General features: G+C 31.5%; 1 protein-coding gene across 1 annotated transcript in view; it reads left to right on the top strand.

Moving 5' to 3' along the window:
• Positions 1-15,787, top strand: part of LOC143247049 (acyl-coenzyme A thioesterase 9, mitochondrial-like) — a 49,093-nt gene that overhangs the window by 18,268 nt on the left and 15,038 nt on the right. The window contains exons 6-8 of the mRNA XM_076494395.1: positions 5,151-5,224; positions 10,963-11,030; positions 12,695-12,806. Coding sequence (XP_076350510.1) covers positions 5,151-5,224; positions 10,963-11,030; positions 12,695-12,806 — 254 coding nt within the window. The remainder of the gene's footprint in view (positions 1-5,150; positions 5,225-10,962; positions 11,031-12,694; positions 12,807-15,787) is intronic.

Here is a 15,787-nt window from a genome sequence, read left to right as displayed (position 1 = left end):
CCCTTCATCGGTCTGCCAGTAAGTCTGTTGGACCTGATGATATTCATTATGACATGCTGCACCATCTATCTCCTGCTTCTCTTGATGTCCTTCTGATTGTTTTCAACCGGATCTGGCAGGAGAATGTTTTTCCTGACGCCAGGCTATTATTTTACCTTTCTCTAAGCCAGGGAAAGATCCCAAGATTCCTTCAAACTACTGTCCAATTGCTTTGACGAGCTGTCTCTGTAAGACATTAGAAAAGATGGTTAATGCTCGTCTTGTTTGGTTCCTTGAATCAAACAACCTCCTCTTGCCCACCCAGTGTGGGTTCCATCGACAGCACTCCACCACAGACCACCTAATTTGTCTTGAAACATCTATCAGAGAAGCCTTTCTCAACCGCCAACATCTTGTATCAATATTCTTTGACATAGAGAAGGCATACGACACAACATGGAGGTATGGCGTTTTGCAAGACCTCCATACATATGGGTTACGTGGCTATCTACCCATGTTTATTAAAAAATTTTTAATGGACAGGAGATTCCAAGTTCGTGTGGGTTCGACACTTTACCGTTCTTTTGTACAGGAACTTGGAGTCCCTCAAGGCTGTGTATTGAGTGTTACACTCTTCAGTATAAAGATAAATGCCATCACTGAACAACTCCCTCTCACTGTTACGAATGGGCTGTATGTCGATGACTTTCACATCTCATGTCAGTCGTCAAACATGAGATATATTGAGCGGCAACTACAAACTGCCCTCAATTGTGTACGGAAGTGGACTCTGGCGAACGGCTTTAGTTTCTCTCTCTCCAAAACTGTATGCATGCACTTTTGCCATCGACGGGGTATTCACCCTGATCCTGAACTTCATTTCGGTGAAGTTTTGCTGCCAGTGGTCCCGGAGACCAAGTTCTTGGGGCTTATCTTTGATCGTAAACTGACCTTTATAACACACTTAAAGCAGCTTTGGGTCAAATGCACAAGAGCACTGAACATCCTCCGTGTTCTCTCTTCTTTCAGTTGGGGGGCAGATCGCTGTTCAATGTTAAAGGTATATCGTGCTCTTATTAGATCGAAACTCGATTATGGATCAATGGTCTATGGCTCTGCCAGACCCTCGGCCTTAAAGATGCTGGACCCCATTCATCACCAAGGACTTCAACTCTGCACTGGGGCTTTCTGTACCTCTCCAGTTTAAAGTACATACATTGAATCTCATGAACCTTCTCTACACCTTCGCCGTTTGCAACTATCTTTACAATATACTTCGAAACTTCATTCCTTACCAAAGCATCCCACCTGGAAATGTGTTTTCCTTCCTCGGTGGACAGTACTTTTTCAGAACAGACGATCTGTCATTGCTCCGTTTGGCCTTCGCATCCGGCAATTGGATGAATTGGGTCTGTCCTTGGATAACATTGCAGATTCCACAGGTTGGCCCATCCCACCATGGCTTATTACAGCCCCCAAATGTGACCTTTCATTCAGTCACCTAAAAAGACAGATACTCCAGATTGGAAGTACCGTCTTTTATTCAATGAATATCTTTCAAACAATAATTCAGGTCCCATTTATACAGATGGTTCCAAATCAGGTAATCCAGTGGGCTCTGCTATGGTTTGCTATGGGTCAGTAGTTGCGTGCAGAATCCCTTCTACAGCTTTTGTGTTCACTGCTGAACTGTATGCCATATCTCTTGCCCTGGATCATATTGCAGCTTAGCAGTACTCCAACTGCACTATTTATACTGATTCGCTTAGTTCTATACTTGCCTTGGAATCGCTACACGTTAGCTCACATCCTATTCTCGCTGATATTCGAAACCGACTGGCCCATTTCTCATTAGCAGTTACTTCAATCCAGTTTTCTGGATACCAGGCCATGTTGGTATTCGCGGGAACGAGCTTGCAGACATGGCAGCTAAATATGTCTGCTTCAGCACCATCACTCCTATGCCTATTCCGTACACGGACTATGGTGTTGTCTTCAAGGCTCGGCTCCGTACCAGCCGGCAGTCCATTTGGAGTGAGCAATGTGACAACAAACTTTTTCAAATCAAACCCAAAATTGGACTTTGGCCATCTAGCTTCCGTAAAGTTCAGAAGGAGGAAGTTGTTCTCATTAGGCTACGCATTGGTCACAGTTTTTTAACTCATCATTTTCTTTTATCTGGAACTGATGCACCAATGTGTAGTTTGTGTAACACTCAAATCACTATCAGCCATGTTTTACTTTCTTGCCATCGTTACAATTCTCAACGACGGCAATACTTTAAACATATTTTTTCCCAGGGTCAGTCTGTAACATTGGACAGAGTTATTGGTGATGGTGACTCTGTCCACCTTGATAATGTTTTTAATGGCCATTAATCTTTTTAATCTCATTTAAGTGTTGCATATTTATTCATTACACCTTTTTAATTGTGGTTCCTTTTTTACAGTTTTAATCTCTCTCCTTCAATTTGACATTGGACAATGGCCAGAACATTAAATAACTTGACACCAGGACTGGAAAGGCCAACTTCAGGTGACTAACGCTACTGTTTGAACTACTCGTTAGTTGTTCTGGCAAGTTGTTATTATACTTTTGCTGCATATCATTTCACACTTTTATTACTTAACTTTTTAGTACTGGCCATATTGACTCATAACCCGAAACCAGGACTGGAAAGACCAACTTCAGGTGACTGACGGTGGTTTTTATACTTACCTGTTAGTCTTCCTGGCGGGTTATGATCATTACCATTCTGCTACAGGTAGTTCTTTACAACTTTGTTGACTGGATGTCAACATTGTTTTTTACGCCATTTTCTGTTTTAATTGCTGTTTTGCTTTTATCTTCAATTACTTTTACAAATTTTACTCCATTTACTTGACTTTTATCTTTTTACTGGACATTTGGCTACTCATTATTACGATTTTGCGGAGTGTCTTTTAAAACTTTTATTCTTTTACATTTTGATAATAGCTGCTATGACACATAACCCGGAACCAGGACTGGAAAGGCCAACTTCAGGTGATTGACGGTGGTTCTTGAACTTACCTGTTAGTCTTCCTGGCGGGTTATGATCATTACCCTTTTGCTAGAGTAAATATTTTACAACTTTGAAGACTGGATGTCACCATTGGTTTTTACACCATTTTCTGTTTTAATTGCTGTTTTGTTTTTACCTTCATTTACTTTTACAAATTTTACTCCATTTACTTGACTTTATCTTTTTACTGGACATTTGGCTACTCATTGTTACAATTTTGCTATGTATCTTTTAAAACTTCTATTCTTTTACATTTTGATACTGGTTGCTATGACTCATAACCCGGAACCAGGACTGGAAAGACCAACTTCAGGTAACTGACGGTGGTTCTTGAACTTACCTGTTAGTCTTCCTGGCGGGTTATGATCATTACCTTTTTGCTAGAGTAAATACCTTACAACTTCTTATACTCTGCCTTCTATCTTAACATTGTAGACTAGGTGTCAACATTGGTTTTATACTTTTTTGTTTTACCTTCATTTCCATTTATGTCTATTACTACATTTATTTATTTATTTATTTTTTTTTACATTTTTACCGAATGTCTGGCGCAGATAGTCTCGCTGCTTTGTGCCATAAAACACTAAATCAATCAATCAATGCTTTCTAATTATAAAACGTTTTTCTACCCACTCCTATCCAATTTGCTAACTCATCCTTCACACCTATAGAGACATTTTTTTACAAGCATTTTATGTGGCACCTTGTTAAATGCTTTCTGAAAATCCGTGTACTTGATATATATTTATCGGGCTTCTTCCTAAACTTGTTTAACTTTACTGTCTCAATAGCATTTGAAGGCAACCCCTTCCAAAGGCCTACCACAACCATCCTGTTAAAAAAATAAAACTGTCTTAGCTGAAGAAGACTTCCATCCTGCCAAAAACAATTTAAAAACAGTAGTTTTTAATCTTCATTATTATTTGTTTTTCTGTTAAAGCATCCTGACAGTGGAACCAGTATACTTAAGTTTTCCTGTGTAGATATATACAGTGGCATATTTGTGCATAAGTCACTTTTATTGTTAACCCTTAAATGGCAGCCATCATCAATTGATGCTGCTACCTACAATGTTCCTGCTGTTTAAGGGTTAAAGGAAAATATGGCCATTCACATATTTTATATTTTAAAGATATACTTAAGTTGTAACTTTGGATAATTTCTATTAGGTATTTTCTTAATTTTCTTTTTTCATTTTTGTTATAGAACTGTTTACCATTAACTATAAGAATGGTATAATTTTTTTCTTTGTCATATCAAATGTCATTGTAAAGAAAGCATTCATCATTTCCGACATGTTTGACAGCCTTATCGTGCAGAGTTATAAGAAAGGCAATACTCAATTCTATTCAATTCAAATTGTAAACCATTGCAATCTAACGTAAAAACCAGAACTCAACAAGAATGTGCAGACTCTACCTTGAAAGCTTAGTCTGTTACTTTTAGCCTTCAACGTATGATCTGACTAATCACTACAATATTTTGATTTCATAAATGTTACTGTCTAAATTATTTATGAGCTGAATGATATGTATTTGTATTTGTTTATATAATTATAAATTTTCTGCTATTTTAGATTATAAACCTAATTTGGCAGCATATGTTTTCAGATTTTATTGACATAAAATCATATTTTTTGTTATTAAGCAGCTTTTATATGGTCTTAAGAAACAACATTTTTATTCAATGAGTTTACTAAACACAGATTCATAGATTTTCTAATTACCTAAGTTAACTATAAGTGATTTAATATACAGGTTATATCTTGCTGTTTTAATTTTTTTATTGTGGTACCAGTGAATACATGTGGTGTGAAAAATTTTTTATACATATTTTTTCTTTGATTGAAGATGACCTGTGGACAACATATAAATATTTTCTTTTTCTGTTGTTGTTTTTTGAACATTGAAAAAAAGTTGTAACATGAACTTTTATCAATTATGTATGTAAAGTGAATGGTGTACAAGTTGTTGCATGACATTTCATTTGGTTCCACAGTAAAATTCAAATAATAATAAGAATTTGACCTTCTTTTAGGTACCAGTAATGGTTTGAGCATAAAAATGTTATATGTCTACTTGAAATATTCAGTGTAGAAATTTATATTGTAAATACTTGTTGGTTGCAGAAGGAATCTGAAGAGTGGAGAAAGTTCTTACATGCTTACTTTGTGATGGTTGCCAGGTATCCAGATAACCAAGGGTAAGTACATTTGCTTGAGTGTGTATCATAATTAAAGTCATATTATTTTGCACAATATATTCTGTGCTGACATGAAGTAGTTGAAAATTAATACATAAAAAAATAATTTTTAAAGCTTAACATAGAGCACTTATCTTTTGCAACATCTTAAAGCTAACAGTTTTTAAATTACATTCAGTAAATATTTAGTTGGTTAGTGTTATGTATGAAAAGAGTTATTTGTTGTTTCAAGGTTGTCCTTGCATCTGTCAAAAGTTAACTGTTACTTAAAGATAATATAAATATTGTAAAGGTGATAAAGTGTAGTCATGTGCATGAACTTTAAGGCTAATAAAATTTGCTTAAATTAATTTTTTAGACCTTTTAGAAGTTGACAGTTCTAACATAACATTTTTAGAAAACTTGGGACCTATTGGTCAATCTCGGCTGTTCCACATTCAAAACTGAACTTTTAAACCATCCCTTACAATTCATATACTTATCAAGCTATTTCTTAAACTCATTTAAATTCACTGTCTCTACAACATCTGAAGGCAATCCATTCCAAAAGCCAACAACTGTGTTAGAAAAATAAAACTGTCTCAGCTGAAAATGACTTCTACCCTGCCAGAAAAATTGATGCATCAGTGCTATCAATTTCCTCTATAATCTTAAAAATCTCAATCTGGTCATCACCAATTCTTCTTTTTTTAAGAGAAAATGGTTTGAGATATTTCAGCCTCTCCTCGTATGATAACCTCTCCATCCCAGACACCACTCTAGTTACCCTTCTCTGAATCCTTTCCAACAATTCAATGTACTTTCTAAGGAAAGAAGCTAATAACTGAACAGAATACTTTAAATATGGCCTAAAAAGTGATGTGTACAATGAAATTATAACCTTTTTAAATTTGTGCTGAATATTTTTGTAGATACAACCTAAAATAATATTGGCCCTACCACTAACAAAAGCACATTGCTCAAATGTCTTTAGAGACTAATCGACTATTGCACCAAGATTCCTTTTTTTTTTCATAACATTGTTAAAGTTATTTCCATCCAAATTAGATGGGCATCTAATTAGATTTGAGGGTAGGTTGTTAGAGAACCTGATAAGATATAAAACTTATTTGGGTACATGCATGGTATTGCTAGTGCACAAAAATATAGCTAATACAAGGAAATAGACCACTGTAATAAAAAAAAATCACTAATTATGTTAGTATGAGCCAAAGTAAAGATGATTTTTTTATTTTTAAGTAACTCAGTTTTTGTATTTTCAACTTCCTTTTTTGCAATGCTTTTTGTGGCATTAAAACTTTTTATATTACTATAACTAGTTAGATTAAGTATATATTAATCCCTACTTATCTTGGTAAAAACATATTTTACTTGTTATAATTATGTCAGTGTTATAATTATGTCAGTGTCAAAATTTCCATTTGTAGGTTCTACACAAATATTCATTTTAAAATTTTTCTCAAATACTTGTGTGTTATACACATTTCATGTTAACATTTTCTTAATTTAATAGGGTAGTGTTTAAGAGAGATCTTTTTCAGTTGACATAGAGAAATTTCTTTTATGAGGAACATGTAAACCCAATTACAAGGAAAAATGTGAAATGTGCATACATAACTAAAACTAATGAACTTTAATCTTTTTTAAATTAATGATTTGCTCATTTTAACATTTTTGCAATGGGCTCAGTATAACTGAGTAAATATTTACACTATAAATTGTGATACAGTAGGCTTTTAGTAAAGATTACAAGTTTTTATGTAGACAAAAAAATATTATTTTTTGATGAACTGTTACACAAAAGATTTTTTTGTGAAAATATCGATTATGTTTTGTCACTAGTCTGAGCACAAAATGATTTCATGTTATGATTAAAAAAAACTATTTTTTGTCTCAAAAATCTCAAATAATATATGTATAATCTCTACAACCTCCTAAATACATTTCAAATGTTTGTTTCCAGTAAGACTTTATAGTTTGTTATTTTCTGTGCTTTAAATATGTGAGATCTATCAATTGACTGATCTTGTAAACATCATAAAAACTTCAGAAATAAATACAAATTGTTTTATTTTGTTTTTCTGTTTTAGAATGACTCTATGTTATTATATATTATATTACCATGTTTAGTCTAAGTAGCGTAAGTCTTATAACGCTATATATTTATTATCTTTTATTATATTGACCTTCCAGTTGTGCCTAGCTAACATTACATAACTTGCATTAACATGTTGCACTTACACTCATCATATTACTGTATCCAGTAATATAAAACTGATCTGTAGTCTTTACAAAATGCCTCTGACCCTGTTTTGGCTGTGTTTTAGTGCACTATAATTTTGTAATATACAGTCACATTTCAATTATTAAACATTATGTATTATTACTATTTAGAAATAAATTATGAAATTTATTTTTCTCAAAATATAGAACAATAAATAAAGAAGTAAAGCAAACAATTATCTCTTCTAGGTATGACCTTTGAGCTCAGTTGCTGATGGACATACATTGCTAAGCCTTTTAAAATTTTGCACATAGAGGATATCAAACAAAATTTTTTTAGTTTTATGTATACAGTTGAATAACCTAAAAATCATAAATAACTATGCTTGAACCAAAGAATTCCACAAAAACTTATTAAGCTTGGTAACTAATCTGTATTATTTAATTTGATGTATTATAATTAGTGACGCGCATGAATGGATTAACGTGATTCCCACTGTCCCTATCTACTATCTAGTGAAACCACAGCCAAGGGAATGGGCTTGGAGAAATCAGAAATAAAAATATGTAAAATATTTTTACACAAGTATGTCTAAAAAATATGAAATTTATAGCAGACAAAAGATACAACCTACCTCCATGAAATCTTGACACCAAAAAATTTGATAGCTTTTTCACAGATTAAAATGGCTGAAAAATCACTAGAGGGACATTCTAAGCTGTATATTTGTTATTCACATGTCATATGTTGAAGAAAGTGTATATAAGGGTTCTTTTCAAAAAATGGAAAGAGGTGAACAGAGCCACTGTGTTTGATTCTGTGCATAAGCCATATCTCAGCAAAATAAAAGATATTAGGTTCTCATTTTATATTCTAGCTTGTTAATACTGATAATGTAGCAGGCAGGCCAGGTGATCTAGTTGTTAGTTTCAACTAATTCTACCAGTCACGCTTTTATTTGTATTATTTGAGGAATAGAGCACACAAACACCAATTCAAGGAATTTACAGTTAAAGTAAAGAATAATTACTCTGAGACTAAGTTTTGCACAATAAAACACTTCTAATATGTGTTCCAGAATATTTTGTTACACACAATTTGGTAGAACAACTTTGAATATTTTGGTTAAACTAACAAAGCTTACAGCATAGTGAGAAAAACTTTCTTTAAATATACTCCCCATAACATTATTAAATCATTACTCTATCAACTGAACTGTAATTTAACTGTGTTATCAAATGCTAGGAATAATAGCAATGTGTTCCTTACGAGAGCTTAAGTGAGAAACATTTTGTATGCTTATCATTAAAATGGTCATGAGTCTTCTTTCAACTTCAAAGATTCAGCTGGCATAGCTGCGACTTTATGAGAATTAATTGAGAGTTTCTAAGAATTAACTTCAGTTTGGGGAGAACTGACTTTTGGGTCTCAAACACAAGTTTTTATACAAACATTTTCTGGTATTATGATTTTCTGAATAGTATACACAATGTACCTCAAGTAGATTTGATACTTAATTGGTTATTTTACCTTGATCATTTTGCAATTATCAAAACCAGAACCAAAACCAAATAGTTAGTAAATTAGTAGCTTTGTTATTTCTGTTCATATACACACTTTCGAAATGGATACTACATAAAAGTTCTGACTTACTTCCTTTCTTGGAAGTTTTGTGCATGATAATGTAAACATTCGCTGTAACTTCTCCAATGCTGTGAGGGTGCCAGTCTATAAATAATGATCTAAGTTCCATTTCTCTAATGAGGCTTTGATAACCCTTCTCATGACCTTGATAGCATTTTTTTGTAGTTAGCATAAACAGGAACTTTTCTCAATATGTTTCTCTTTTTAGGCAACCACTGTTATATAATCAGTTTTTATACTTCTGTGAATACACATCACACTTCTTACTGTATGTACTTGCTTGATCCTTGAAGCATTTGAAATGATGAAACATACTTCAGAAATTTGAGATCTTAATTTGTATAAATCTATACTTAGTATTTTGACATCATAAACATCTAATTTTAACCAGTGCTGCATTCAACATACTATGTGGTTCACTAAAACTATGTTTAGATGTGTTCTTTTAATATTTACTTTTCAAGTAATAAGGTAACTGATATATAATATTAAAGTTTGAGTTACAATCAACAGTTAGATTCCAAACTTGTTAACTTACATTCATAAAATAGTAGTTCAATGAAAGTCAACAAATATGATATCATGACCTGTTGCAAAAGGGTTAATGGTTAAATCTGTTCTTAAATATTGAAAAGCCTTGAAACTGTAAAACCTATTAGAGGCTAAAGATCTGACTTCTAAGAAATTGAAGTATCTGAGTACACATCTTAAAAATTAAACTTTTGTTCTACTGCTTATTGATGTTTCTGTTGACTTACTGTATCTTAGTTTTATAATGTTTAATTCACATTAATGGAAAAATGCAATTTCAATCTGTGTTAACTATCCAGTGATGAGTACAAAATGCAAGATTGATGTAATGTTTTGACTTAAAGTACAAAGCTTAGTGTACTGAATCCTTAAAATATTCAACAAATCCATTTAAATGTAATTAAGCTTAATACATACTCTACCAAAAATATAACTATCTTAGATTTTACAGTTCTGTGGTAATGATAGTTGTGATGGTATATTTTCACATTTCTTTTGAGTGGACGTGCCAGTCCTGTTTTGTTTCCTGTTTCTCCCAGTACTGTTACAGTTTATACTTCACTATGTTGTGAAAATGTTTATTCCTTGACTCCATGATTCTGTTATCTGGCTTCTAGTATTAAAGTTAAAAACTTTTTAAAGATATGTAAAGGTTATTTCATGTGGCATCCTTGATCCAGCAGGATTAGCCTGGTTGAAGTACCTGTCCTGTGACTGCATACTTTTATGGTTTACTTAGTTTCAGTAGATTTGTATATTTTACATATTTCTGCTGGTATTGATACTTGATGACTAATTCCTATTGAAATAGCACACAATTAAGTGTTGTTATCCACCTGCTATCTTCGTTTTTGTTAGTGTATGTTGTCATAGGTGTTTTGGTACATGACATGAAGCATTATTTAAATGGGCTTAGAAGGACCTGTAATTGTTATTGTTTTAGCTAATAGCTTTTATTCAAGTCCTTTTGAAGTGTCTGTTCAGCTAGTGTATCATTGTTGGAGTACTCCTTTTTATATCATTGAACATTAAAGGAACTAATTATTTTGTTATTGTATTAATTACTGTTTGTTATCTCACTGTATTGCATCAATATATTTTTAAACAAAGATTATCATTGTGTGACGGCTTATGTGAAATGATTTGTGCTGAAACAAAAAAAATGTCATGAACTATGATAAGATTTGATTAATGGGATTTCTGGTCTTTCAATAGTTTTACAATAAATGGCTATAAGTAATTAACAATCATTTTAATAGAAAAGAAACATTGTAGTGTTTGTTTTCACATTATATTCCTTTATTTATTAAAAGTTTACTACTAAATATTTATTTTATAGGTCAGCCTTTGTAAATCCTTTGATACCAGATTCACCACAAGAAGAAGCAATATTTAGACAAGGAGAAGGTGAAATGTTTTTATTGAGTATTTTCCTTCATTACAGATCACATGCCTGTAACTTTTAACAAATATATTGTCAGTTAATGAGATCATGACGAAGACATGAAACATGAATGTATAAATCATAAAAATGTACATTTGTAAGGTAAATAGATTGTTAAATAGTATTGTGTATTACAGATCATAACAAACATGATATTAGCATGTGACTAAAAGGTAAAGATGTTTTCAAATGCACATGATAAGAATCTTTGTTTTATTATTTTACTGTTTATATTCATTGAAAATACTCTACTATTCATCTATAAATAGTGGTCACGAAACATGCATACTTTTACACTTCAAGCAAAGATTGATGAAACAATATTCACATTCAAAGCTTAGGAGTTAATTTGATCATCATGTTCTTCATATTGTCTTCATACTTTATATGTGAAACTTGTCATTTTTTTCCAGAGAAAAAAATGGATCACAGTTTTGTTTTTACTTTTTTTAGACATTGGAATAGTATAATGTATGAGTGCATTTTTTTATTATTAATTTTTATCATAAAATGTTTTAAATAGATTATACAAGAAAATGTTTATATACTCAATATTTTCACTTCTAAGTTCAATTTTAACAATTTAATTTATTATAGATATTATATGAGTAATATCATATGCAGTTATGCTTTTTATTTGCACAATAGCATAAAATGATACATCACCACCAAAAAATAGTTTTCTTATTTTGTTGGAAATTGTGATCAGTTCAACCCAACAGAAATAGATATCTTTGTTGTACATAAGTGTTTTATAGGTATTTGTGTTCTGTGATTCACTAAACTAGAGAATTGTTTTAACTAGAGATTATTTCAAATGCACTTAAACCTATATACAGATTAAGGACATTTTACTTACAGATACATACAAAATGTTTGTAGTACATGGCTCAGTAATAATTTCTTAATAATATTGTCATCAAAGGTAATTAATGACTACAAAATGATCTTTAAGTGTTTAAACAATGTAGCAAGTCTGTAACAATAACTTACTTTAAAGTTGTTGGAGGTATTAAGAAGAAGCAGGACCCATATATTAAAAGATTAACATAGATCATTAAAATGAAATTAGGTTCTACTCTAAACGTATTGCAGAATTTTTATTACTATTACCAATAGAAATATGTGATGTAAGTGTACTTAAGTTTTTATCTTTTTAATCTTTTTCCTAACCCTAACATAAAATTTTTAATTTTTTGTGACGTTGTTGTTGTTCTCAAATTGAGACAAATTTCTTCAATCCACTCTGATTATACTGTTGTATTTATTTTTAAAGTGTTTCATTCACAGATTTCATTTTTCCATTCAAAATATATAATTGTTTAGCCATATTAACATTCTCAATCACAACATAATTTGAAATTATATATATATATATATACATCTAAGATGCTTGAGAAACATTCAGTAGTATTGTTTGGCTACTTTGTTTTTCTAGAATAATCAAATTAAATATTTTTAGTAGCAATAACAGCAAAATAACACCTGTAACACAGATTTAATGTATATGACAATGTTAATTATTTTATCTTGTTGAGTATTTTTATATATTTATTTTTAACAACTTTATTGTAGTTTTACTTCTTATATCTGATCTACATAGTAACATAAGTTTACAAATGTCCAGCTAATAAGATCCACAGACAAAAATGGTCACACCAGAGTCTGTTACGTTCTGCACCCAACGAACAAGAGCGAGAATTACTCCATAATCTGTTTCTTGAAACTCTTGATCCAAAGTGAGTAATAGAAAAGAGTATATTTTATTGTGTTATAAAACATTAACTTGTTTATTGTTAATGTATCATTGTGTGGTTAATTCTTTGAAAACTTTTATTTTATAGCATCAGTTGTTTTCCTCAAGACTTGTTTGAAATTTAGGTACAAAAGTCAATTTTTTAATTCCTCGTTTTTTACACTACTACAATCTGTTTTGTTGCAGGTATGCTGTTACACTTACTTTTGGAATCTCTTCAATATTTTAACATACAACAGTTTGTTTTTTATTCATATTTATAATACTACAATCTGATTCTTCTAGTTTTTTGTAGCAGTATATTGGCAGACAGTTACTTCAACATTTGTATGAAACTGTTGATTTATTGTACACAAAAGTTACTACTTGGTCCTCTTAACTCCTTGATTTAATGAAACTAGTGAAGTACTGTTGTTTTTTACTTGAAACTGTTGATGTAATGTGCATTGGCAATACTAAGTAGTTTCTTGCAAAATATATTCTCTTAAAACATTTTAGTCTTTTAATTGTTTACTCAGTGTGATAAAAAGTTTCCATGTAACTACAAGTCTTTTAGTATCATTTCAGTGGAGGTAACTGTTTTATAAGTCTGATAAAAAAATTTCTTTGCAGAGTCATTTAAACGTTTATTGGATAGTCAATGTGGCTTCATTAGGAGGAGAACTTGCCTTACTAATCTTTTGAGATTCTTTGAAGAGGTTACTGTTTACGTAGATGATGATAAGGGTGTGGATCAGGAAGACTAGTGTCATAAGTGGGGTATCTTAGCACACATTGTTAGGACTTTTACTCATTTTGATTTACATCAAAGACATAGATGAAGGAATGGTCAATAAGTTACTTAAACTTGCTGATGATATTAAGTTCTTGGGTGTTGCTAGCTGTAAGGAGGATGCTTTTGCATTACAGAAAGATTTATGTCATTTAGTAACTTGAATGAATAAATAGGAGATGAAGTTTGTTATAATAAATGCAAGGTCATGCTTATGGGTTATCATAATTTGAATCATAAATATAATTTTTATAAGAATAACTTTGACGGTGTTTTGAAAATTAAGGATCTCAATGTTTGGTGGATCAGATTATCAAGCATTCAAGCAGTGTACTGTTGCCAGTGGTAGGGTATATAAGATTTTTGTTTGTATTTACAGGAGTATTGAAAGCACGTCTAAAGAGGTTATCGTATCATTGTATAGGTCACTGTTTAGGCCATGTATGAAATATTGTGTTTAATCTTGGGCACCTTACCATAGGAAGGATATTGAATTTTTCAAAGAGGGTTCAGTGTTAGACTACTATGTTACCTGGGATGGAAAAGTTGTCATATGTGGATATGTTAGGACCTTTGAAAATTTCTCTTGAGAAAAGAAAAGTTAAATGGATCTTATTGAGATGTTTAAGATCGCAAAGGGACGTGATATTGTTGAAACTTTTTTTTCTGCACTCAATGGTAGGACTAGAGAACACAAATATACATTTTGACATGGTAGAAATATTTATTTTAATTCAACTTTATTTTAGCAGACAGGATAATTGGTCTTAGGAATGTGATGCCTTCAGGTGCAGTGGACTCTATAAATTTAAGAGAGTTTAAGAGAAGGCATGGTAAATATGTGAATAATAATGGCTGAATTTGATGGTTTCTTTTAATAGTTAGGTGGGTGGAACAGACTAGGTGAGCCAACAATTCCTCATTTTCTTTAAATGTTCTGTTATATAAAGTCATTTCAAAATGAAGGACTTTATTCTTTAATACTGACTTTTCTGGGTTGATGAGAACTGGTACTGCTCAAATCAACAGTTTTTAAAAAACCTTTGAAACCTACAAAACCCATTATATTTATTATCATGTATTACCTTTACTATTACTCCAAATATGCCATATTACCATAGTTATACAACACAGATCTATGAAATGTGATATTGCAGAACCTTTGATTATTGGGTCTGAGATATGATTCAGACTCTTTGATTGAAACTTAAAAAGTAAAATGGCTTTTATCATGCACAAAATGTTTCATGATGGGATTGAACCAAGTCTGTGGAGTTACAGTGCTAAAATCAGGGGTTCAGTTGTCTTGGTGGATACAGCAGATAGCTAGATGTGGCTTTACTACAAAACACACGTATATACAAAGTAATAGATTTTTCATGGAAAGTTTTACAGATTAGTGTAGTAAATCACATTTATTATTAGTCAAATATAAATTATATATATATATATTTTTACTATATTTTTGTTTGTGAAATTTTTAAAAAAGATTTTATTCTTTTGTATTTTACCTCTGAAAAGTGTGATTTTAATTGTTTATATTTTATAACTATCATTAGATTGTGTGGTTTTAATTTAAGGTGTCAGTGTAATAATATGGTTTAAATAATTTTGTTAATTGTCAGAAATATATGTAGAACTGTAGAAGACTGTATAATAACTTTAACAAGTAAGTGTATGTAGAAATAAGATGTACATCCACGTACATCAAGCATATCATTCAACACATTTGACTCATTGATGTACGAGGCTAATAACCAGAAGAAATGTGCTAACCCAGCTGTTCTTTTCTTTTTCACTATAAAGACTAAATTATCATTAACATATAATAAATATATTTTTATTTTCATGATAGTGACACCTTACGCATTATTGCAAAACTAAAGATTATATGCGACTCAGGTGGAAAATGTATGGGCAAGTTAATCAGTCTTCTCGTTGGTATTTCTGATGTGTTTAAAGTAGTACATCTTAATTAAGAATATATAAAAATAAGATATCTGAACAGGTTATCCAGTCTACATATATGACAAAATCAAAACTGACAGACAGGGACAAAACACTTAGAAAATCTAACTTTTTTTCAGTCATACCTAGGAAAATGGCTGCAAAGCTGTAAGTCATTTTACCCAACCACAACTACATCATGTAGTATCATTCAAAATAGCTATTCTAATTACACAAAATTAAAC

This window comes from Tachypleus tridentatus, chromosome 1 (assembly GCF_004210375.1).
Source record: "Tachypleus tridentatus isolate NWPU-2018 chromosome 1, ASM421037v1, whole genome shotgun sequence".
NCBI classification, from domain to species: Eukaryota; Metazoa; Arthropoda; class Merostomata; order Xiphosura; family Limulidae; genus Tachypleus; species Tachypleus tridentatus.
Note: the sequence above shows the minus strand (reverse complement) of the source record. Positions and strands in the feature narration are given on the sequence as shown.